We start from the raw sequence: 24,631 nt of genomic DNA on the forward strand, positions 1-24,631 counted from the left end.
GATCTTTTTTTCTTGTGATTGGAGTGAGCGAGTTAAATAAACCTTGCTACTACTTTTATCCGCATCAATAACAGAGCAGAATCTTAGCCGACAACGGGCCAAGTACCAGCTTCAAGGTCGATATCATCCCCTAACATTCCTATGGTGGTAGTTTTGTTCTCCATGGCAGCATAAATGACGTAGTCGCACATATCGACGTTGAGGACGGCGTTGAAGGACATCGCAAGAAATGGGACGTGGAAACAGCAGTTTATCTTGGTGCATGTGTCCGCTAGGTGGCAGTACAGATCTTTTGGAAGCTCGGGCAGCTTGCCAATACTCTTGGGGCATTCTGAAGCACAACATGTGATTCATTCCCTGGTTGGTCATAATGTGTGTATGAACATATCATGTTTTTCGTTGTTATTCAGAGAGGTACATTCAACTGGAAACTTCTGGTCGTCAATGTATTCAGGGATTTTTTGATTCAATCATTTAAACCCATGTTACAAGATTATCTGCACGCAGAACTGTGAAATTGATTGAGTGAGTGAGTGAGTATTGTTTTACGCAGATTTTAGCAATATTCCGGCAATATCGCGGCAGGGGCACCAGAAATGGGCTTCACACATTGTACTTAATTGGGAATCGGACCCGTGTCTTCTACGTGACGAGCTGATACTTTAATCACTAGCTTACCCTCCGAAACGAAATTAATTAGTGTTTGGAAAATTAAACTTTGTATACCATTCCTCCAGCCGCCAAACCTAGGGCTGTATGGTGGTCTAGACACATCACATCTCTGGTCCAGCAGGTACTCGGAGATGCCGAACTTGTCCAGTAGCATCCTGGCAGCTACCTGGGAGAGGGACTTTAGGTTGATGTCAAGGTCAAGGTCACGCAGCCAATCAGAAACTGTGAAATCTACAACGAAAGGCAATACTCCCTTTTAACTATGAGAACTAAATTTCAACGGAAATATCTTTGATTAACGTGAATCTTATCGCTACAAACCTCTTACATGCGAAACAGAACATGGAAAAACAATTTGCAAGATTTAGAAACACTGATTACGTTAATAAATTTTACAGTTCCAGTTAAAGAGGGTACAAATGAATAAAAATGGAGTTACACAGTGACAAAAAGTAGGAACATTTAGAGTTCAAAGTTAGACATTCTGTTAAGCAAACTTATTACGAACACCTTGTCAGTGAATGTTAATCAGCATTTCTGTGCTAAAGTGGACCTACTTTGTTTTGTGAACTCGACCAGCGCATTAGCATCACAGGCAGGTATCTTTTCCTGATTCATCAGCGTCATGCCTCCTTCTGGGTAACAGAAGCTGTCACCATCTATAGGAATACACGTGTGGACACTCAGGTCAACGAGGAAACCTTTGGGATATTTGGAGATCGTGAATCTGGAATAGATAAAATACACAGAAGCTGTCACCGTCTATAGGGATACACGTGTGGACACTCATGTCAAAGAGGAAGCCTTTGGGATATTTGGAGATCGTGAATCAGGAATACATAAAATACATAGAAACTGTCACCGTCTATAGGAACATACGGGTGGACACTCAGGTCAAAGACGAAGCCTTTGGGATATTTGGAGATCGTGAATCTGGAATAGATAAAGTACACAGAAACTGTCACCGTCTATAGGAACATACGTGTGGACACTCAGGTCAACGTGAAAAAGGTTACTCACTTAATGATCACTGGAGATGGGTTGCCATCACCTATTTGCAGTTGATTTTCAGACCCTAGGAAAAAAAATATATATGAAGCGCAAAATATTAAACATCTATTAAAGAACATTAATAAATACTATTACAAAATGTATAGCGGATATTTTAAAACTAATGATTAACATATGTATGTTTCATTTGCCCAAGACATTTTCGACATGGGATGAATCAATAAATGTTTGGCCATATTCCAGCCACACCATCACATATGCCCCTAGTTAGCACCTGAAATCACACACGGATGCCTTCACACACAGATATGGCACAATATAGTCAGGCATATATTCAGAAAACATAATCAATAACACACATTGATAACTTGGGACGGTGCACAAAAGAAGACTAAAATAAGCTAATTCCAATTAGATGTCAACAGTAAAATGTCTTATGCCAGTTGTATGTCAACAGTCAAACGATTTACCCCAGTTGTATGTCAACAGTCAAACGACCTACCCCAGTTGTATGTCAACAGTCAAACGACCTACCCCAGTTGTATGTCAACAGTCTTTCCTTATGGTAGTAGCTCCCGAAGCCGACCTCGACAGTGAAGTTACATGGTTCAAACTTCAGGAAGAAGGGGACGTGTTTGACGAGGGGGGTCTCAAACAGCGGGATGTCGAAGGAGAAGTCCACACAACACTCTACACCGAAACAGTTGTCCGGCAGTTTACAGTTGACGTTGTCCCGGAAACTGGCGGGTAGGAGCGTCTTGTAGTCTGGGAGGGACCAAGGGCAGTCTGAGGAAAACAGACAGTTTGAAGTCACTATGCATATATTAAATATTATAGTAATACAATCAATTTGGTCTACTCAACCACTTGGGTAGGTCATATAATAGGTATATGCGTGTATGAGGTCGTGCAATGAAACCTTATTTAGTCTCAAGGTCGAAGTACATCGAGTTCTCTTTCCTTTAGGACAAACGGAGTTTCAAAAGTAAACGATAGTGCATCTAAAGACTGGACCTCAATCATTACATTACATAGCCTTAAAGCACACATGTCATGTAATTATAAAGGTCGAGATAAGGTATCACTATGTATTTAATAACAGGGATCATAAAATGTTTGGATAAATGAGGTTGGTTTTAACTATTTACAACTTATAATTAAGTGAGAACCCCAAACATGACATGGTTTTGTGGGTTTGAAAGTTTTGAAACTTTGTTCTTTGTGTTACTTACTTTTTCTTCACTAAACATCTATTACTTTCAGGGCAACCAAATAAAGAAAACAAATGATTCTATATATACATTCTATCAAAAACAAACATAAAATGTATACATAGATTTTCAACTTCGTGCTGTTATACTACCTTGTTTGTTGTTTGTTGTTTAACGCCGCTCTCAGCAATATTCCAGCTATATGATGGCGGTCTGTAAATCATCGAGTCTGGACCAGACAATCCAATGATTTATGTCATGTGCATCGATCCACGCAATTGAGATACGATGACATGCGTCAACTAAGTCAGAGAACCTGACCACCCGTTGGTCGCCTATTACAAAAAGCATAGTCGCCTTTTTCGACAAGCATGGATTGCTGAAGACTTATTCTAACCCGGATATGCACAGGATTGTTATACTACCTGCTTGGGGTGTTAATGCTGTACAGCTCCCGTCTAACAGAACTTTCTGAAAAACAGGTACAAATCATTGATAACTACATTTTGTTTTTGAAACACCGCGTCTTGGGTGCACGTGGCACTTTCATTGTTGATATAGAGAATAACCAGGAGCTACAAGGAATTACAGGTTATATTGCCCCAAGTGAATGCATCGAAAAATGCACATGTGCAAATATCGGTTATTACACCCAATCATTCCACCCTTGTAGGTTATATGGTTAACAATAGTTTCCACTGATAATATTGTGGCAAGGGACGTTACGAGTTAAAAGCATGCTACAGTTTCGCATCAAAGATCAGTTTGTGTGTTTGTAGAAAGTTCATGGAGACATATAAGCCAATAGTCGGTTCTGAAAACTTACATCCAGTCCAAGTTTTCGAAACACCACATCTACAACTTCTCTGATTAGCTTTCCTCCCATTTCCTCCGCAAGCTTCTTCAGAGATCCGCTTCCTTAAATCAGACATTTATGAAATGGTTATGCATTCTAAGATGACGATGTAACCTCTTTATATTGAGCTGAATTTAACCAAATGATTGGCATTGTTAGAGATGACATGCACGTGATGAATGCATATCTACTAAACATAGGGTATATAGCGAAACCCCGGCATCGACCCTTTTGAATTCGTTCACATAGTTTCCTATATTTTCTCACAGTATTCGATCGGAGGGCTGGATTTCCCGACTGCCTGGTTCCGACTAAGAGTATTTCTACTTTAAGTAATACAATGAGTTGATAAAAGTATCTACTGTTTTCGACGCTTACCCGGCAGAGAGAAGTTTTCATTACAAATGGGTATAGGAACATTCAGTTTTTCGATCAACAAACTGTCCAGAATCGGTTCCGATGCTCCAACACTGATTTGTAGGCCCATGTCAATCACAAAAACCTTCCTTGCTTCACTTCTGTCAATGGTGTATCTGGAGAAGGGTAAACATGACACAGTCATAGTGTGGTCTATGATTGACTGACTCATATCGTCACTACACCATTGGTATTAGAAATCCGCTGGAAATATCTCAGGACCACACACTCATACGTTAAAGATATGACGCAAATGGTGTTTGGGTTGTTGGGTGTTGCTATGTGACCTGTTAAAACTGGGCCATCGTACCTTGACTTGTATCATGTTTATTGCTATCAACTACTTGTTTTGATGGTTCAACTGCGATTTGTAACAAATCGACGTGATACGCCGCTATTATTCATACGTCTACTAATTTTATAGTCCTGTGAAGATCCGGGGTAAAGTAGGTCTTCAGCAACCCATGCTTGCCCTATAGAGGCGACTATGCGTGTCGTTAGGGGCAATTAACATGTTTGGGTGGTAAGGCTAGCTGACTTGGTTGATGCATGTTATCGTATCACAATTGCGTTGATCGATGCTCGTGATATCAATCACTGGATTGTCTCGTCCAGACTCGATTATTTACATACCGCCGACATATAGCTGGAACATTGCTGAGTGCGTCGTTAAACAACAAATAAACAAACTAATTTTATAAGAAAGCCTCTTCAGAACTAAAAGACATCAATTTATCTTTTACCTGTAGGAAAGATTGATAATTTACAGAGAAACAGTCACATCCTCATAATATGTCTTGCATTTGAGTAGTTATTCATTCTCCTCATTAATAATGAGTTATATATTAAAGAAAAAACGTAGTGTTAGGATCGACAGTTTGCCATTATGCATGTCTCCGGACGTGAAACCTCGCACATGTCTACATTCTATGAAATTGAAAAAAAGAATTTGCTGACAAAACCGTTTCCTCAAAGGGAGACCGAATGGATATGAGTAAGATAAGGGGTTCTCCTACCTTATGGAAACCGAGTCGTTGAGTTTAGTGGTCTTCTCTTTCCCTGTAAATAGAATGGCAGACATATCATATAGCTAAACAGTAGTGTTGAATACCTGTAAGTGTCTTACGTGTGACGATCTGTATGAAGCAAACACGACGTGATGCTGACGTTTCTTATTATCAAGTATCATCGCATGTGGAGAAGCAATCGCATGCTAGTAACAATTATATTTTTACAACTCTGGTAAAGAACATTAATTTGTTATACATGCCTTTGTAGTAATTCATGATAACATTGCATTCAACTATATAACACTGTACTATGGATCTGCTGATCTTGCACATAAAAAATCATTGAATCATTGACTCACTGAAATGGCTATGGTGTGATTCATTAGTCAACTGAATTCAGATTATCATACATCTTGAAATAAAAGACTCACAGTTTCCCAAAATAGTTTTAACTTACAAACCACTACCTACCCCAGTCGTATCCCAGCAGTATTACTGTCGTAGTGCAGTCCTCAAAGTTGACCGTCATTGTGAATTTACAAGGGTCAAGATGTATGTAAGCATTGACGGCCTTGTTGAAATTTAGCTTCTTCATCTTAATGTCAACACAAGCATCAAACCGCAGACAGTCCGGGGCTATCTCCATGTAGACGATCTCATTGATCTTCTCGTTTGTTATTGCTGGGAGGATCACTGTCCTGTTCAGCAATCTGCAAGCTGGGAGAACACAATCACATGTGGTTTAATTATAGCTACCACACGTTGGATTTGTTTCAGGACCTGTTTATGATTCGAAATACATGTATATATTTCATTATCGTTTTGTCATATGTCTTCACGATAAAAGTTAAACATTAGTTGGTTTGTAAACATTCATGTTTCATATTCCTCTATGGAAACTATTGAATTAGAAAATTAAAAGCTTTCATTATTAGGATAACACCATTTTTAACATCAAATAGGTGTATTGCTACTGGCATGGGCAAAATCTGTGTACAAGTATATGGATAACTCAAACATGTAATATACAATCTTTTCATTGTCACCTTGAGACCTGAGAACCCTTGAGAATTTCAAAGGTAAAGTGACATACTTTCTTTGAACGATATATTTGTAAGGTAGATCACTGTTTTGCTTGACAACGGTATAAGGATATATACCGAAACGTCGCTTGTTACAGTATTAAAGAAGTTGTTATCCATAAAATTGTGTCTACCTTGTCATCTGTCAACTTCTAATCAATGCCCGTCAAACAATCAATATATTTGCATTTGAACAGTTTTCCTACAACCCTTCTCACCCAGTGCACAGTACATCTGTGATGGGAGGTCATAGGGTATATTGTGCCAGACCTTTCCCTTCACCAAATGGAATGTGTCTTTTTCGTTTTTATAAAACCAGAACTTCTCCTTATCATGTACCGCTCACTTTTGTGTCCATCTCTGAGCCTCTTCTCCAGTTCCTGTTTTGTGCCCATGGTCTGCAATTCCCGCTGCTTGAGCTTCTGCTCGAGGATATCCCGAGTCATGGCCTCAGGTCTGGGACAGGGATTTGTCTTGCTTGTAGCCTGAAATGCAACCATGTGTACTTTCTAATTTGGTTACACAGTGGCACCACATTTACTCATTTAGACCTGGGCACCACTGATGGGGAGAAGTACCGACCAAAGTGTCGATTCTGCCGAGATCATGTATGTAAGCTACAATATCTTAAAGAACATATAGAGTATATTTGATGGAGGCTGACCAATACACTGTTTATACTATCGTGTGACGAGGTTGGAATTGATATTTTCATGATTGGTGTGGCCACGAGTGAAAATATCAACTCTAACATGATCACAAGAAAAAAAGTATTATATTTTACCATGGTCCCTTCTTTGCTTTTAAATATTTCAACGGGTCTTTTTCATATTAGTTTCTGTTCATCATATTTACATAATAATGAAAGGTCAGTGAATGAGTGAGAGAGTGAGTTGGTTTTAACGCCGCTTTTAACAGCATTCCAGTTATATCACAGCGTGTCAGGTCTCAGGCGTTTACCACTTCGGTGAAATCCACGAGCACGGGTATGGTGCTGACAAAACTAGAAACATAATCGGTACAAACCGGGACTCGAACCCACAATCATAGGTTTCTGGCGTGCCGAAGGGACGAAACTCTGCACAGCGAATCGCAACGCCTTAGGCGACTGGGCCATCCGTGCCCCAGAAAGGTCGGTGGATAAAAGGAACGTGACACTGATTTTCTGTCACAATAGTATCATCTATTAGCCATACGTACATCGGGGGATATACACGGGATGAAGCCAAGTAGTTCGTTGATGCCCTTCTTTATAGCATCTTTGGCAAACTTTCTTGCACTTTCTCGAATTCGTCTCTTAATTGATTCCTTATCCAGCAGACCCCTGTAATCAACTGTCAAAGGAAGGAGCGGATGCTAGTTAGACTGACATACAAACAAAACTACCGAGCAAACAAAACTACCGAGCAATATAATATCCAGTCGTCACTAAATGCAGTCTCTAGACATCCCCTTTGTGAAAAATAACGTCTATCAATAAGGATTCACAAAAAGGTCGCAATCACTGGAACATTTTTGGATGCGATATCGGTCATGATAAACCTCGCATCGATCGACGGGACGTTTATCATAAACAGTAATGTTTGTCTGTACGCTGTGTTTGTGCCTTGAGTTAAGACGTCTCTTAAATTCAAAGTGGTATTTGTCAAAGTGGTAATAGTGGTATGCTACCTTTAAAGCAAACGTGCCTTCTGACGGTTACATTACAAAAGGCTGTTGATGACCTTGTATCAGTGAGTGAGTATTGTTTTACGCCGCTTTTAACAATATTCCAGCAATATCATGGCGGGGGACAACAGAAATGGGCTTCAAACATTGTACTAATGTGGGGAATCGAACCTGGGTCTTCAGCGTGACGAGCGAGCGCTTTAACCACTAGGCTACCCCACCGCCTCTGACCTTGTATCAAACAGCAAATATAATACTAGGCTAGTACGTGACATTTCCCCAAAACTGGATGTGCAATTCATACCTGCGGTAAGGTATCATATATCTTCCTAAGAATGGTCCCGTTCGTGTTATATGAGAGGGGTTTTGAAGATATTTTGAGACAGTTTCTTCAAGATGATAAATACTGATGGCGGTATTTACCCTCTGGCCAGGTTATTGAGCCATCTGGATGACATATTGGTAGCGGTGTCACAAACTCGTCCAGGATTTTGAAGAATGCGATGCAGTTCTCGTGGTCATCCTGAGAACAGAAGCCGGCGGCCACTGTGATCAGAGCAGCCGTGTCATCCTTCTCCAGCTTCACTCTGAAGAACAAATTCTTGAAGAATGTGGGGTCTGAACATCACACCTCAGAGGTGAGGCATGTATGTCTACAACTGCAATGATGTCATAATAAACCACTCCTCCAGTACAGCCTAGACTTGTCATTACTCCAGATGATAGCAACATAAAGAAACAACGGTTACAGCTACGGAAGTGATGTACTTCATTCAGTCTGATGAGAGAGAAAAGCTCAAAGGAAAGCAGACTTAGACGTTCATACATTTGTATAGGTGTGATGCTGACAGACAAAAGGTCTTAATCAAGATAAATCTTGGATTCGAACTAAATGTCAGTGGATCCTATCAGTTTGGGGGCGTAACTCTGTTAAGCGAAATGCGTCGCATTGGACCACTGAACACCAGTGTGGTACGCAGGTTACGAGGCAATTTCTTTCCATAGTTGTGACAGAGTCTGGATTGTAAGGCAGTCAAGTTAAATTACGGAGTGGGGATTGGGGCGATTCTCTCCCTGAATCTGAAGGAAAAGGTTGTTGACGTCCATATTGTATGTACAGACGAATATGCTTTGAGGCAGTGAAAAGTATGTTTCTCATTAGAGCCCTAGGATTGTTTTCAAAATGACCAGGTCACCATGAGTCAAATGACCCATTTAGAATGATGCAAGCATAGTTCAGACAAGGGGCAATAGATCTATAATCTATAACCCTTAGAATACAGACAATCTTGAATTTCATAATACGGCTATAAAATGTGACAGTTTGGTTATCAATGGTCCACGTGACGATTTTGAACCTTTAAATTATATTCATTGGCCTTGGAATTTTCCTTTAGGTGAACATTTCAAAATAACGTGCTGCGTTTCTAAAGTCAGTGATCTACATCGAGGCTGAATTATATCACTGAAAAGACTAAGTTGATTTTTCATTGGACAGTTAAAGTGAGAAAGTAACTTCATACTTAATGACTAGCTCTATTCCTCCTAGGATATCCAGTTTCACATTCGTCGGAATAGTCTTCTCCAATCCTGTAAAACAAAACGGTTTTTAATAAAACAGAAAGTGAAAACAAACAAGCCATCATTCCAAAGCTGAAATTATGTTTATTTCCCCGAAAATATGTTTTCCATATTGTTTAATAGATACCACAGTATACATTTTTCATATTGTTTTCCTTGATACCCGTGAGTTTTATATATAGGGTGAATTCCACAAGTGTCACCAACCTGCATATATATCCTTCAGGTCACCCTCAATTCCAAAGGACTTGTTGAACTTCCCAGCACCGACAGAAAATTTCAGATCGCAGGGGTCAAATCTTGAATACAATTTATAGGTTTTTCGGAACACAAAGAGTTTGAAATGTACGCAGCATTCCAGCCCAAGACATTTGTCGTCAAATGTACAGTAGATGTTGTTAGGCATGGAGATCTTCATGAGAGGACAGGCTGCACAATAACAAAAGAATATAAGCATATAAGGGAAATGGTATTTTCATTTTATTCATGTTGCTTTAACAATAACCTGTCAATATCTATTACGCGTAATACATAATGGAGTCCAGACGAGACAGTGGTTGATACAGTGGTTGATGGCATGAGCAGCGATCAACGCCGCTGATGCACGATTACACACAGTCAACCTCGTCATACACGTGTACTCACAGTTTGATGGCGTGGTGAGGAAATGATCATATGTTCCCGAGTCCCAAAATTATATCAGTAAGTTAGTAAAATGCCATATGTACTCACAGTTGGATGGTGTGGTGAGGGAGATGATCATATCTTTCCAAGTCCCAACGTTAATTCAGTAAGTTATAAGAATGCCCTGTGTACTCACATTTGGATGGCGTGGTGAGGGAGCTGATCATATGTTCCCGAGTCCCCACATTATAAAAGAAAGTTATAATAAGCCATAAGAATGACATGTGTCCTCACAGTTGGATAGCGTGGTGAGGGAGGTGATCATATGTTCCCGAGTCCCCACATTATATCCGTAAGTTATAAGAATGACATGTGTATTCACAGTTGGATGGCGTGGTGAGGGAGGTGATCATATGTTCCCGAGTCCCCACATTATATCAGTAAGTTATAAGAATGCAATGTGTACTCACAGTTGGATGATGTGGTGAGGGAGATGACCATATGTTTCCGAGCCCACTGATTTTCTCATTAAAATCAGTTCTTAGTTCTCGTTACGGGTAAACAAAGATCTGAGGACATCCCATTACGGATCAAGTCAGACCGACCTTGCGCAAACTTTGACTGACCAATGGGATGACCTATTAGGAGGCAGCTTTCTAGTGCTATACGGCATTAATTTCAAATTGGTGACAACGCTTCGAAACATATTTTGACAAACTCTCGATTACAAATTTGAAACCTGAACAAAAAGAACATTCTGGAATGGCGAATAGATGGTCCCGATTGTATTGTTTCAGTCGTTAAACCCGTAACTATCGTTCGGAATACCCCGTGTTAAAGTTTTCGAGGTTGCATGATTAGAAATCACATCCTGACTGTCGCTTTCATAATTTGGTAAGCGACTCTCTGATTGGTCGGATGAAAGTTCGTTCTGACGTGAGCCCTAATGGCATGTCTTCAGATCTTAGTTTTGCGGTCTGATTTTAATGAGATTGTAAGAATGCCCTGTGTACTCACATTTGGACGGCGTGGTGAGGGAGCTGATCATATGTTCCCGAGTCCCCACATTATAAAAGAAAGTTATAATAAGCTATAAGAATGACATGTGTCCTCACAGTTGGATGGCGTGGTGAGGGAGCTGATCAGATGTTCCCGAGTGCCCACACTATATCAGTAAGTTATAATAAGTTATAAGAATGACATGTGTCCTCACAGTTGGATGGCGTGATGAGGGAGCTGATCATATGTTCCCGAGTCCCCACATTATATCAGAAAGTTATAAGAATGCCCTGTGTACTCACAGTTGGATAGCGTGGTGAGGGAGCTGATCATATGTTCCCGAGTCCCCACATTATATCAGTAAGTTATAAGAATGCCAAGTGTACTCACAGTTGGATAGCGTGGTGAGGGAGCTGATCATATGTTCCCGAGTCCCCACATTATATCAGTAAGTTATAAGAATGCCAAGTGTACTCACAGTTGGATGGCGTGGTGAGGGAGGTTATCATATGTTCCCGAGTCCCCCGATTATATCAGTAAGTTATAAGAATGCCCTGTGTACTCACAGTTGGATGGCTCGGTGAGGGTGTTGACCATATGTTCCCGAGTCCCCACTGTATATCAGTAAGTTAGTAAAATGTCATGTGTACTCACAGTTGGATGGCGTGGTGAGGGACTTGATCATATGTTCCCGAATCCCCACATTATATCAGTAAGTAAGTAAAATGCCATGGGGAAAGTAAGTTATAAGAATGACATGTGTATTCACAGTTGGATGGCGTGGTTAGGGAGATGATCATATGTTCCGAATCTCCACATTATGTCAGTAAGTTATAAGAATGCCATGTGTACTCACAGTTGGATGGCGTGGTTAGGGAGATGATCATATGTTCCGAATCTCCACATTATGTCAGTAAGTTATAAGTATGCCATGGGTACTCACAGTTGGATGGCGTGGTTAGGGAGATGATCATATGTTCCGAATCTCCACATTATGTCAGTAAGTTATAAGAATGCCATGGGTACTCACAGTTGGATGGCGTGGTGAGGCAGGTGATCATATGTTCCCGAGTCCCAGCATGATATCAGTAGGCCATAAGAATGTCATGTGTACTCACAGTTGGATGGCGTGGTGAGGTAGTGGATCATATGTTCCCGAGTCCCATTTGCCCACATCCCCCTCTCGGTCAGCTCCGTCCTCAGTTGGTCGTCCGTCATCTGGTACGGGTTGAAACACGGCTTGTTGTCGATCATCTCCTGCAGGACAAAAAAACGTGCACATATTTGTAAAAATTGATCTATGGGTTGTTTCTCGATACAGATCATCGTTAGTGGTGCACATGGCTGGACACATTATTTTAACGCTGATCTTCCATCACGTAGATCGAGGTTGCTTCGTGAGATTGTCATGGTCCAGGTAGCACAATACTATTTTATCGGACACAGTCCCACCAAGCACACATGACTTGCAATTGTACGACTGTGAAGAATAATCACAGTACCAATGCTCCACATGAGTCCAGCATTCAAAAAATACCTTTACTGTTCTTATGACCTCGGCCATCTTTTCTTGACTCTCGTCAAGACCAAGAGTCTCTAGAAGATCCATGATAGTCCCCATTTTCAGATGGCGGATAGAAAACTTCTTCATAAAAGCACCAACCTTCTGGAAAAGGGTTGCCAGAGCTGCAATAAATATCTGGTGGTATTGGAATGTAGATACACGTGTACAGCGGCCAGTGAGTTCATTGCTTGGAATAAGAAATAACTTATTAAGTAGTTCTCCATAAAGGTGAATTTTGTAATTAACTGCATGTTTTACAGCATGTACAATGTATATCACGAAGAAATCTCGTCACGAGTTGTATCGATTGAAACGACACCTTCATACGCCACAACGTGTCCGAATATCTGCCTATAGAAAACATGCATACTTTACTGCACACTGAGTGTAGACTTATTTAACCGAAGCCATTGATTTCACAAATACTACCAACAGGTACTGCGCATGAGTCTCATGAAGCTAGGTGAAGGCACCATTCCCCGAGCTTGATCAGCATCATCTACTCACCGCCATCTTTTGTTTTCTTTGCCTTTTCTTGGATTTGTGGTCTTCGAAACTGCATCTTTTTGAACATGGAATCTGGCTTATCTGAAATTAAAGAAATGTAAGATATAAAATAGTCACAACTATAGCAGGTACCTGTACGAATCATTCTATGTCATAAGCATATGTTCATGAATCACTATAAAACAGTGATACCAAGTGTTTGTGGTAATGTGAGCACCTGTCTTACACATGCAAAGGCATGTCAATTGTTCATCTGAAACAAACAATATAGGGATTTGTATAGGGCATTATTTTGGTCACTGACGCATCACATGTATAACTGTCCTCCATAAAGGGAAAGTTGACTTTTGGAATCCCTCTTGTCAAACCGAAATGTATTTGATAGCTTTTTGTGAATCTTTATGCAAAGACCTAAATAGGAAACAGAAGATGCGTTTCACTGGTTTCTAGTTTATTTCCAGGTCAAGAAGATACATCAGTGGAAGGGGCCATTATTGAACGGTGCCAGACCATCGATATACATGGAACTTCAGGTACACATCTTAGCCAAATTCCTGTATTCACTTTGCCAATCGAGCACAAATTCCGATTCTGAAGATAGCAAGTAGGGGAACACGCTTAATCCCACTGGGATGCCTACTTCATGCCTTCATGTTCGGGACACATGTACGTTGCACCGAAAAGCCTTTCTGTGTCTTCATCTTTTACAAGTTGCACAGCTGAGATGCTGTGTTCCTGAGTAAATCTTGGCCGTTTTAAGAGCAGATGGAAATGTGAATCTGGTGGTAACAATGTTTGACCTGCTTTGTCTGCAAATTATTGTGAGCAATTTCATTACTGCGATATCTCATAGTAGTGGGGCGGTTAAGGCTAAAATTGTGCACTTTGGGTTAAAAGCACCAAATTTGGCAGAACTTATACACTGAACCATTCCGAACATTTTTTTTATATGGATCCACCTCAGCAGAGCCCCCTGTGGTCGAAAATCCAAGATGACGGCCAACATGGCTGAACTCCTTAACGGTATCAATATATACTCAATATATCATACATATCTGATCCATTTATACATATATCCATACAATATGAATTGCAGCAGAGCTGTATATAATTAAAATATAGATTGCAGCGCCCCCCTGGAGGTAGAAAATCCAAGATGCCCGCCAGTATGGCTGAAATCTCTAATGATATCAATCTATACTCAACACATCATAGTTATCTGGCCAGTTTATACAAATTATCATTGTAATGTATTTAGCAGTAATCACAACAATTCTGTATATAATTCAAACCTACAGTATGCAGCACCTCCTGGTGGTGATACGTCCAAGATGGCCGCCGACATCGTTGAAATATCTAATGACTTTAGTCTATACTCATTTATCATAATTATCTGGTCAATTAATTCAATTTATCACAGTATCTTTTTCAATTGCAACAATGCTTTGAATAAACTTTGGGCAATCTGCTTTTTGAATTGCACCCACCAGGCACAATATGAAAAGTTCTTGCTCAAGAACAAGGGGCCAGTAGTGAAACGGCCTGAGCAGCTTACTTCGGTGCCCACCAGTTTCTGAAAGGATCGTCCATGTTCTCTTCTGTTTCCTTATATCGCACATATGTCTGATGGTGTAGTAAGATGGGTATACATGTTGAAGGAATCAGCAAATCTGCCTGAGGCAATTCCAGAAGCACAGATTGCAGTTTTCCATCTACTTCCTTCGGGACAGTTTCTGAGAATACTGAAAGCAACTATTTCTATATGCAAATCTACCAAACATGATAAGGAACTTCATCATATAATTTAGGTCAGTTCCACTGGATTGTTTTAGCAATTGTGTATAGTGGTTCATCCAAGGCAAGCACATGCCTCAGACCAGGATTCAAATGCCCTCAAAACCCTTTTTTACCACATTAATTGAATGCTGTATCATAGCAACAGAATGTGCATATTCTAGAACATTGGCATAGGGTCAATTGTTTTTGGAGGCTATGTTTGTCTTGTTTTCCCGGTAGTTCCTTCATGTGATATTACCAGTTTTACTCATGGTCAGGCAATGTGTTAACACCATCTACATCCTTGGTGAAAGGTCATTTTTATTGAGGCACATAATTACCCTTCTTGTGAAAACATTAGCATATGCTGTTGGCTGTTTGGAAATGGTTTTCCTTGTTTGTGTGTTTTCTTCAGCCAAAAGAACAACATGTCTTCACCTGTTGAACGCTGCTGCAATAGTGAAATGTTGGTCCCATGAAGTGGATATGTTGCTGTTGTAGAGCAGAGATTATGATAGATGTTATCTTTTGAGAATGTTGGTGGGTATACCACACCTTCGTCTTCATAAACACCACAAACTGTGCCACATCTGTTCAAATACACCATATTTTGAAATGTGTCAACAAGATTACGTTTTCTTGTTTAATACCAAGTAAACTGGGATTTGTATTTCTCGGTCTCAATGGTGTCTTTGTGTTGATGAGCTGGTGCACCGAGAGTTCACGCTTTGAAGACAAGATGTTCTGAGATACAGTAAACTACGTTTATAACGAACACGCTTTTACGAACTGGCGAAACTGTTTTTTTGGTCCAAGCCATTTGCTGTATATATGGTGTATATATGTTACATTTTTGAAGATTAAGTCATTTTGGCGGCCATCTTGGATTTTCGTCGCCACCAGTGCGCGCTGCATATTAGATTTGAATTATATACAACATTGACGAAATTGATTCTATATAAATGACTAAAATTGACAAAATAATGATGATATATTGAATATAAATTGACGTCATTAGATATTTTAACCATATTGGCGGCCATCTTGGATTTTCTACCACCAGGTGGCGCTGTTGGGGTGGATCCATATCCAGAGATATTCGGAATGTTTCAATGTATAAGTGTGAAAGGTTTGGTGCTTTTAACCCAAAGTGCACAATTTTGACTAAAATACAGCCTTAACCGCCCCACTGTAGCAGAGATCGCTTCTCCTCACCAAAGCCTGTTATTCATAAAGTTGTACATTTTGTTATCTCAGACTGTGTCACCTGTCTTATTTGAATAAATAAAATCAATAAAATAATGTTTGACTCACTTCAATGTGTAACATCGTTCAAGTCACTCACTCACGTATTCACACATTGAAGTATCGTGAGCATGACACACAATAAGTTTTTCACCGCATTCACCAACATGCAGGGAATCACACATAGATGTCCCTAAAACAATACACTCGTTAATATACTGAGTCAAATTAAAAACTTCACATTTTTAAAAGTAATCCCATATAAGATATACAACGGACAAATGTATCAGAGAAGGTAATTTTTAATCATTAATGTCCAAAGAAGGATTTTAATTAACGGTGGTAACCATAATTTGTTCCAAGCACCTACGCTATTCGGTAATAACATCAACAGTTTAAATCATAAGTTCTAAGCACGAGAATCTTATGGCACCCAAGTTCATTAGCGTGTATGGCCACCATGTGCGTTGACAACTGCCACACAACGCCTCCGCATGGACCTTGTGATGCTTGTGAACACATAATTGGGAAGACGACGCCATTGTTGCTGCAAAATGGTGCCAAGATCTTGCAAATTCTGTGGTTGGTTCTGGAGAGTGCGCACACTTCTGCCAAGAGCATCCCAGACGTGTTCGATGGGATTGAGGTCGGGAGACCTTGACGGCCAGTCCATGACATTGACTCCCGCATTCTGAAGGGTTGGGGTCTGGCATTGTCGTGTTGGAAGATCAAACCGGGTCCATGTGCTGCCATAAAAAGCAGAAGTTCTGGTGTCAGTACCTGGTCGCGGTAAGCAGCAGCGATGAGGTTGCCACGGATGACAAGAAGCCTGGAACGTGCATTGCCACAGAAGCACCCAACACCATGACACTTCCGCCTCTAAATCTGTCAACAAGATTAAATCGGGATTCATCACTGAAGACGACTTGATTACAATTCCTCCGAGTCCATCGTAAGTATCGCTGTGCCCACAATTGACATTGACGTCTGTGTAATTCAGTCAGATTCGGCCTGCAGTATGGCCGTCGTTCTTGAAGGTGAGCAGTTCTCAGACGGTTTCCAACAGTTTGCGCACTCAGTTTCATTTCTGGTTGATGTAGCCGTCAAAAATCGGTTACGGAGAGGACGTAAGACAATCTTACGATCCTCTGCATGTGATGTCACACGTGGTCGTCCTGGTCGAGGGCGATCAGCGGTGGTACCCGTTTGCTGTAGATGCGTCTGTAAATCATAAACAGTCCGTCGACTACAACCCATCGTCCTTGTGACTTCAGCTACGGACGTTCCCGTCTGCAACATGCCGATGGCACGTTCATGTTGCACATTTGAAAGGCGTGGCATGACAAATGGCCGTAAAGACTTTTTTTTCCTTGTGTTTTTTCTTTTTTTTGTAAATGACTGCTAACATGTATGGCTGAAAACACCTGCGGTATTATGGCCACGTGACCAGTTGCACGTGAAAAACCACTTTTGCCACTATAGTGCTGTGCACATGATTTTAATCGATTCACCTGCACAAAAGCGGGTGTTATCTGAAGACAATACGTGGACATTACTGTTTAAATACACAACAAGGGCCAACAATGATAACTGTTAATGTTAAAATTTTAGGATTGTGAAGTTTTGAATTTGGTTCAGTATATTTACCCCATATTATCGTGGAACTTCTGGTAATTAAAAAGTAAAAAATGAAGAACCTACTATTTTCTGCGTCGGCGACTGATGAAGGATCTTTTGAGGAATCAAGATCCTCGGGCTTTTCAATTTCCTTTCCTTCTCTCTCTGGGCTGGTGTCATTGTTCTCTTTACCATCCTGACAGATGATGCAGCCTTCAGCTATAGTATTCCCCTGAAAAAGAAATTGGAAGTCAATCACAACCAATATATTGCCTCTTGTGTCTATAGAATACATGTGTACGTCACAATTTGTCACAGTAAGTGTCTGTAGAAAACTTGTGTATGTCACAATATGTCACAGTAGGTGTCTTTAGAAAACGTGTGTATGCCAAAATATGTCACAGTATGTGTCTATAGAAAACTTGTGTACATCACAATATGCCATAGTAAGTGTTTATAGAAAACATGTGTATGTCAAAATATGTCACAGTAAGCGTCTGTAGAAAACTTGTGTATGTCACAATATGTCACAGTATGTGTCTGTAGAAGACGTGTGTATGCCAAAATATGTCACAGTATGTGTCTATAGAAAACTTGTGTACATCACAATATGCCATAGTAAGTGTTTATAGAAAACATGTGTATGTCAAAATATGTCACAGTAAGTGTCAATAGAAAACTTTTATATGTAAAAACATGTAACAGTAAGTGTTTATAGAAAACATGTGCATGTCACAATATGTCAAAATATGTCAAATTATGTGTCTGTAGAAAACATGTGTGTGCCCAGAGATGTCACGATATGTATCTATGGAAAACACGTGTATGTCAAAATATGTTACAGTATGTGTCGAGTGAAGACATCTGTATGTCAAAATATGTCACAGTATGTGTCTGTAGAAAACACGTGTATGTCAAAATATGACACAGTAAGTGGTTTTAGAAAACATGTGCATGTCACAATAGGTCACGGTAAGTGTCTATAGACAACATTTGCATGTTACAATATTTCAAATTATGTGCCTATACAAAACTTGTGTATGTCACGATGTGTCAAATTATATGTCTTTAGAAAATTTGTGTATATCAAAATATGTCACAGAGAGTGTCGATAGAAAGCATGTGCATGACACAATATGTAACAGCCTGTGCCATTAGAAAACATGTGCATGTCACGATATGTCAAATTATGTGTTGATAGTAAACTTGTGTATGTCAAGATATGTCAATGTATGTGACTATAAAAAGCATGTGTATGTCGAGATATGTCTTAATAAGTGTCCATAGGAAACATGTGCATGCCCCAATATGTCACAGTAAGTGCCTATAGCAGACATGTGCATGTCAAGATATGTCCCGGTTAGTGTCCATAGAAAACATCTGCATGTCAAAATATGTCAAATTATGTGTTTATAGCAAACTTGTGTATGTCAAAATGTGTCACAGTAATATGTCAAATCAGGTGTTCATAGAAAATGTGAGTATGTCAGAATATGGCATGGTATGTGTCTATAAAATGAGGTGCATGTCACAAAATGTCAAGTTATGTGTCTATAGAAAACTTGTGCATGTCAATATGTGTTACAGTATGTGCCTAGTGAAAACTTCTGTATGTCAAAATATGTCAAATTATGTGTGTTTGTCCAAATATGTCACGATATGTATCTATAGAAAACATGTGCATGTCACAATATGTCAATTTATGTGTCAATAGAAAAGATGTCGATTTCAAAATATGTCATAGCATGCGTCTATAGAAAACTTGTGTATGTGACAATAGGTCACAGTATGTGTCTTTTGAAACATTTGCATGTCACAATATGTAACAGTATGTGCCTTTAGAAAACATGTGCATGCCACAATGTGTCAGAGTAAATGCCTAAAGAAAACATCTGCATGTCAAAATATGTCAAATTATGTGTTTATAGCAAACTTGTGTATGTCAAAATGTGTCGTAATAATATGTCAAATCAGGTGTTTATAGAAAATTTGAGTATGTCAGAATATGACACGGTATGTGTCTATAAAAGGAGGTGCATGTCACAATATGTCAAATTATGTCCCTATAGAAAACTTGTTTATGTCAAGATATGTCACAATATGTGTCTATAGAAAATATGTGCATGTCAAAATATGTCAAATTATGTGCCTACAGAAAACATGTGCATGTAAAGATATGTCACGGTATGTGTCTATAGAAAACATGTGTATGTCAGAATATCTTGCAGTACGAGTCTACAGAAACATCTGCATGTCACAATATGTCAAGTTATGTGTCTATAGAAAACTTGTGCATGTCAAAATATGTCACATTCAATCTATATAGAAAACATGAGCACGTCACAATATGTCAATGTATGTGTCTATAGAATACTTGTGTATGTCAAAGTATGTCACAATATGTGTCTATAGAAAACATGTGCAATATGTCAAATTATGTGTATATAGATATAGCTGGATGTCACAATATTTCGCAGTAAGTGTCTACAGAAAACATGAGCATGTCACAATATCATAAATTACCAGTTAACAGAAAACGTGTGTATATCAAAATATGTCACAGTATGTGCCTATAGAAATATGTGCATGTCACAATATGTCAGAGAAAGTGTATATAGAAAACTTGTGCATGCCAGGATATGTCACGGTATATGTCTATTGAAAACATGTGCATGTCACAATATGTCGAAATTTGTGTCCATAGAAAACTTGTGTATGTCAAGATATGTGTCGGTATGTGTCTATAGAAAACATGTGCATGTCACAATATGTGGAAATATGTGTCCATAGAAAACTTGTGTATGTCAAGATATGTGTCGGTATGTGTCTATAGAAAACATGTGAATGTCTAAATATGTCATAAAGCCCATTTCTCGTGTCCCACGCAGGGATCTTGCTGGAATATTGCTAAAAGCGATGTAAAACCATATTCGCTCACTCACTCACTCAAAATATGTCACAGTGTCTACAACACATGTGCATGTCACAAAATGTCAAGTTATGTGTCTGTAGAAAACGTGTATGTCAAGATATGTCCCAGTAAGTGCCTATAGAAAACTTGCGCATGTCAAGCTATGTGTCAGTAGAAAACATGTGCATGTCACAATATGTCACAGTATGTGTCTACAGAAAATTTGTGTATGTCACAATCTGTCAGAGTATGCCAATATGTCACAGAAAGTGTATATCGCCAATTGTAAATGCCAAGATATGTCACGGTATGTGTCTATAGAAAACACGTGTATGTCAAAATATGTCACTACGTGTCTGTAGAAAACACGTGCATGTCACAATATGTCAAATTATGTGTTTAAGTGAGAATGATATAATACAACAGATAACACGATGCTTCAGTGGCAGAAAACGGGCTCAGCTTTATTCAGCGGAAGTCGCAACAAGCAGTGTTTCACAGTACACAGAAATGCGGTTACATTGCTTGGTTTAGCTGGGTACACATCATGACGCAATGGAGTAACTACCAAATCATGACAAAATAGGCCGGAAAATACACATCATGACCAAATGGGCCGGAACATACAAATCATGACCAAATGGGCCGGAATAGAGATGACAGTTCAGTTCATCCTTCATGGCTAAACACAACGTGGGGCATGAGCTGCAGTCTATCCTGTGTCATTACATACACTGTCATCCTCTGTGGTTTGGGTACACTACATGAGGTGCAGGTAGCATGTTGAGGCTGAACATACTTATAGTTAATGAGTGTTAATGAGAAAATTGAGTTGCCTGCCACGACCTTTGCCAGTGAGCTTTGTTCATAGCAAGCTCATTCCCCTGAGGATCAAGCATAAGACCTGAATACAAGCGACACTAGTTTTGAAATGGACGCCTGGACGAGGACAAACCAGCAAATAACTCAAGACCCCCCTGCAAGGAGTTCTCGAAAATGTCATTGCCAATGCCCGACAGTTGGACACCATCCTGTCTGAACAAACCCCTGTCTGCTATGTTAATTTCATTGTGACCGAGAACCAAAGTCTGGTACACCTTTCCGACTAAATCTATCAAATCTCTTCCTCTTGCGCTCCATTACTCTGCCGTCTGGTATACCCCGCCATGTGACCCTCTGCAGAACATCTGACCATATGACTTATGTGTAGGACATCAGGTGATGAATTTTTTGTAAGATCCCGACTCACCGTTTGTAATAATAGTGTGTTTGGCACGTCCCCATGGTCGTTACCTCCCAAGTGAAGGAGGAGCCATGCTGGTGGAGGACAGCACCTTAGTTTTTGCTGAAGAAATGGCAACAACGATTTCCACTTCATTCCCATATTCCCGTACCATGTTAAGCAGAGTCCACACGTCTGCAGACCCAGGTCCAACCCCACTGGCCTTGCAACTGCTCTCCGGTGAGCCCAGTAGATAAGGCTGGAGCCGACAAGCCACATATTTCTGTCAAAAATGAGTTGTTACAACATATTGATGTGAATGCACTTAGCGGATGCAGCAGATTTCCACCTGCCCCATGTGCAAAGTAGCTCATGTGGTATTCCTTGTGTTGCTGTATATGTAGCCACTCCAATCCTGAATGAGTTTGTGTTGTAGTTTTGTGTGTGAAAGTTGAGGAACTGTAAGGCTTTTCAGAGAACTGCTGAGAACTGATATCTGGTGTCGGCTTTACCATTCATATGGATGAAGAATTAGCCTGGTTGGACTGAGCGTAAAGACAGATATGCACTTAATGACCTGACTGAGCAAATTGTAGGATCAGACTTAGCAGGGATTATCAGAGTTGTGCCTTTGCCCTGTTGATCATTCTTTGAAAAGCAAATCTTAACGTGCACTGCCTTTGCAATCATACCGACATCTGCCAATTTCAGTGTTCTGTCCTGATTCATCTTTGTCACTAGCGCTATCTCACCAATCCGTAGGAATGCAAAAATGCCAAGTTAAACAAGGCAACAAATAAACAAGCTTTGTAACCTGATGTACAAATAGCCTGGAGGGCACTAGGCAGCGTCTTCAACATGTCAATTATGATTTGGTGTCTTGCATCAGGCGTCGACAGCAGAGCTGCTGTATTTCTGTATCCCTGCATGCATTTGCGAACTAAAATGTTTTAAGTAGCATCGTACAAGCTATTAATTGGTGATGTCTGCCAAGAGCTGAGAGATATTGAGCTATAGTTGAGCTTGCAAAGGCCTTCCGAGACATACTGGCTATGTAACATAAAATATCACCTACGGGCACAGGCCAAATCATAGGTATTTTATGGTTGTGACGAAATTTGTCAAATGACATTAATGCAGTTGCATAGGTGTGTAGAGTATTGTTCGACACTGATGCTTTAATTAAAGCAAAGGCCTCGGATTTTAGATAAGCCACAGATTCTTGGGTACTGGTGTTGGTTTGGTTCTGGCTTCTGGTTTCAGCTGACGAAACTTCTGAAGACCAAAACGAGATAAGGAATCTGCAATGCTGTTTTTAAAACCAGGTATATACTGACCTTTGACTAATAAATTGATGTTGAGACAATGAAGTACAAACTGCTCCACAAACTGCATAGTATTCTTACACTTAATTGACTGCTTGTTCAGTATGGAAACAACTGCTTGGTTATCACTATTTAGTTTTAACCTTTTGCCCCTGAGGGCATCGGCCCAAATGTTAACCGCAACATAGACTTGGAAGAATTCCATGTACCTTCTAGTCCAGGGCTTACGCAAGGGGAGGTCGAAAGTCCGGCTGTGGACTTGGAGGCTGGTCAATGACGTGTAGTAGTGGTGACCTGCTGGGCCACTACTCACGGACCAAAGCTTTGCACGTCCTCCAATGCGACGTCTCGCAGGTAGTGACTGGCGAAGACTGTGTTGGAACGCAAGAAACATCCCTCCATGATGGCGCGTAGAGAGCAGTTGCTGTGGAGCGTCATGGTGGATGCAACCAATGTGGGTTGTTGGAGCATGGGGATCCAATCCCAGGGCCTCGTAGGCCTGGAGGATGATGGCTTGTAGCCAGAGGGTGATCGTGTTGCGGCTGACTTCCGCTCGCGAGCTCCCAGATACCGGTACGAAGAGGCTTTGTCGTTGGCTACAGTGTTCCTTGGATCGTCGGATGTAGCAACGAAGCGCTCTAACCGAATATAGACGGACCTCTAGTTCGTCTTCCGCGCCCATAAACGATGACATCGGGCTGGCCTGGAAGCTGATTCTTTGCAATGAAGTCCCAGCACAGGCCCAGATGAACGGCTCCTTGTGCACCCTGCTCAAAACGGACCCGTGTGATGTCTAGAGCGTGTAAACTCACTGACACGGGCCGCTGTAGCGAGCGCCCGTAGGAATACCGTCTTTTTCGTTTGCAGAATGACGACGTTGTAAGACGCGCCTCTCAGTAAGTGAGGATGACATTCATGTCCAAGGCCGGGGATTTTCGTGATGCGTGTTGCGGCTGCCTTACGCTGGCGAGCTCGCAGAGGCGTCGTCCTCGGCTACGTCGGATGTAGCAACGAAGCACTCCGGATATAGACGGGGGGGGGGGGGGGGGGGGGTGAGGAACGATCTAAAGAGGCCCGAAACGAAAGAGGCCCCCGATGAACTGATTGCGCTTGGAGGGTGTCAACTCTGACTTCCTGAGGTTAATCTTCCACCCCAACTGGTATAGGAGCGGAAGGGTGAAGTCCCTGTTGTTGGGTAGAGTGGCAGGTTCACGACGGTCAAGTACGCAGTCGTCTATGTATGGCTCGAACTGGATGTCCCGTCGATGGAGGTACTGTTCCGGCTCAGTAGCTGCAGTTGGGTTGGGGGGTATGTGTCCACTATGTGTGATGA

General features: G+C 40.7%; 1 protein-coding gene and 1 pseudogene across 1 annotated transcript in view; both read right to left on the reverse strand.

The window, feature by feature from the left end:
- The window catches only part of LOC139471507 (uncharacterized), a 151,280-nt gene that overhangs the window by 80,118 nt on the left and 46,531 nt on the right, over positions 1-24,631 (reverse strand). Inside the window, exons 27-45 of the mRNA XM_071253864.1 lie at positions 17,925-18,072; positions 13,203-13,283; positions 12,669-12,817; positions 12,250-12,388; positions 9,716-9,937; positions 9,451-9,517; positions 8,351-8,514; positions 7,460-7,593; positions 6,606-6,744; positions 5,649-5,894; positions 5,184-5,226; positions 4,129-4,283; positions 3,721-3,812; positions 3,320-3,365; positions 2,218-2,469; positions 1,693-1,747; positions 1,230-1,399; positions 727-903; positions 107-331 (exon numbers count right to left, since the gene is read on the reverse strand). Coding sequence (XP_071109965.1) covers positions 107-331; positions 727-903; positions 1,230-1,399; positions 1,693-1,747; positions 2,218-2,469; positions 3,320-3,365; positions 3,721-3,812; positions 4,129-4,283; positions 5,184-5,226; positions 5,649-5,894; positions 6,606-6,744; positions 7,460-7,593; positions 8,351-8,514; positions 9,451-9,517; positions 9,716-9,937; positions 12,250-12,388; positions 12,669-12,817; positions 13,203-13,283; positions 17,925-18,072 — 2,704 coding nt within the window. The remainder of the gene's footprint in view (positions 1-106; positions 332-726; positions 904-1,229; positions 1,400-1,692; positions 1,748-2,217; positions 2,470-3,319; positions 3,366-3,720; positions 3,813-4,128; positions 4,284-5,183; positions 5,227-5,648; positions 5,895-6,605; positions 6,745-7,459; positions 7,594-8,350; positions 8,515-9,450; positions 9,518-9,715; positions 9,938-12,249; positions 12,389-12,668; positions 12,818-13,202; positions 13,284-17,924; positions 18,073-24,631) is intronic.
- LOC139471196 (uncharacterized) lies at positions 21,672-22,488 on the reverse strand (annotated as a pseudogene).

The sequence above is a fragment of the Haliotis cracherodii genome, unplaced genomic scaffold, assembly GCF_022045235.1.
Source record: "Haliotis cracherodii isolate W230 unplaced genomic scaffold, xgHalCrac1.p SCAF_22, whole genome shotgun sequence".
NCBI classification, from domain to species: domain Eukaryota; kingdom Metazoa; phylum Mollusca; class Gastropoda; order Lepetellida; family Haliotidae; genus Haliotis; species Haliotis cracherodii.